This window comes from Carex rostrata, chromosome 19 (assembly GCF_964058835.1).
Source record: "Carex rostrata chromosome 19, lpCarRost1.2, whole genome shotgun sequence".
In the NCBI taxonomy this organism is placed as follows: Eukaryota; Viridiplantae; Streptophyta; class Magnoliopsida; order Poales; family Cyperaceae; genus Carex; species Carex rostrata.
The window spans coordinates 5,052,624-5,054,256 of NC_135936.1; the positions used below are offsets into that span (position 1 = coordinate 5,052,624).

Consider the following 1,633-nt stretch of genomic DNA (forward strand, 5'->3'; position numbering starts at 1 on the left):
TTGAATGAAATTGCTGGCCGTGATAGTCTATAACGGCCAGGAGTTTTTTTTTTTTAGTTAATTAATAAGTGTAAGTGCAGAGATTTACGCTAATCCTGGTTGTGATGGTCTATAATGGCCAGAGAACATGATTAACTAACACATTTTCCCTATTTCTCGATAAAATGCAAAAACGTTCTCTAATCTCAATATTTAATTAATATATTTCCTATTAATAAAAATTTCGACCTGTAAAAGTATACTTTTTGCTTCTTTATGTTACCGGATATTAGCATTATTCCAAAAGCCTCAATTCCCCCGGCCGTATGATCACTATGTGTCTATGTGGTGCAGTATTTAGTAACAAAAATGACCAGTATGAATGTATGATAGCTGATTTTACTGTGTTTCTACAAAGTTTAAGCGTAAACAATCCCCATATGACAATTTTAAATGACGAAAAAAGTAGCCCAAAAATTTGTATAAAATTGGGATAAGAAATGCCCTAAGATTAATCATCGCGTAACTTTCTAAGATTACAAATTCTGAAAAAAAGAAAACACGATTAGAAATCACCATTATTAGCGCAACACAACAGATCTCCCCCTTAAAACGACCCCAGTAAAATCTCCAAGATCCTGATTACATCCAACCGTTCATGCTTACTCCAACTCAAAGGCCGACGCAGGAAAGGTCCTTGCTATCCCTGTGGAGGTCATGAAGGTGAGCTTCTTCCCCTCTTGATCTTCTATGGCCATCCCACTGAGGCCAATCCAGAGCATGAGCTCCTTCGCCTTGACGCCGGTAATGCGCGCCATCTTCCTGTCTTCTACATACGCAGTGACTTCCTTAGCGTACCATACATTCCGGCCGATCTTCTTGAAATTGTGTGTCGTGTCCTTCCTTTGTTTTAACCACATTAGGCCGGTTGACCGGTTGTAGCCGACCTCCTCCATGTCGATCAACGGGAGGAGGCCACGCGGCAGATGGAGCTCCTGCAGGATTTCAATTGACTTCTTCTTACACAGATCGTGGCCGGTGTAGACCTCGGCGCCTTGTCTGTTGTTCTCTATCATTTGTTGCGCCATGTCTGGTTTTCTGAAGATCTAAATCTTAGCTGGTTTATTGGGATTTGGGGGACTGATTTATAGAGAAAGTTTAAAGGGAGTTATTTGTAGCATTGAGTCCGTATATGGATGACATTACTGTTATTTATAGCATTGCGTGGTAATTATAGGGAAGGCTATATTGAGACATGTTATCTTTATTTTTTTCTGTGAGGCTGACTACGTGGGCCCCATATCTGTCTGGAAGAAGATTGACCGGTAAAAATATATTAAAAGTGGTTAATTAGTAAATTGTAGACATATGTTTGGCATGTTTCAACGATAATAACTTGATCTGGCAAACCACGCTACAAAGACATGAATCTCATGCATTCAGGGGTTCTCCCTGCCCCATTTTCTCTAAACAATCATGTATTTGAAACCTTTTAATGAACACTTATATATGCACATGTATAGTTTAAATGGTTTATTTTGATTTATATTGCCCGATATAACTACAAACTAAATTTTCAATTAAATATCCTACGGTATTTATCTAAATAAAATAATTAATTTACTTGACATAAAATTGAACCATGATATGAAGA

General features: G+C 38.0%; 1 protein-coding gene across 1 annotated transcript; it reads right to left on the minus strand.

Moving 5' to 3' along the window:
• Positions 1 to 483: 483 nt before the first annotated feature.
• On the minus strand, positions 484 to 1,090 carry LOC144571854 (uncharacterized). The gene has a single exon (XM_078321239.1). The coding sequence runs from the start codon at positions 1,065 to 1,067 to the stop codon at positions 642 to 644; it is 426 nt and encodes a 141-aa protein (XP_078177365.1). The 5' UTR covers positions 1,068 to 1,090; the 3' UTR covers positions 484 to 641.
• Positions 1,091 to 1,633: the final 543 nt, after the last annotated feature.

What these genes read in the sequence shown, in the direction of transcription:
- LOC144571854 (XM_078321239.1), bottom strand. Translation starts at nt 1,067, where the DNA reads ATGGCGCAACAAATGATAGAGAACAACAGACAAGGCGCCGAGGTCTAC.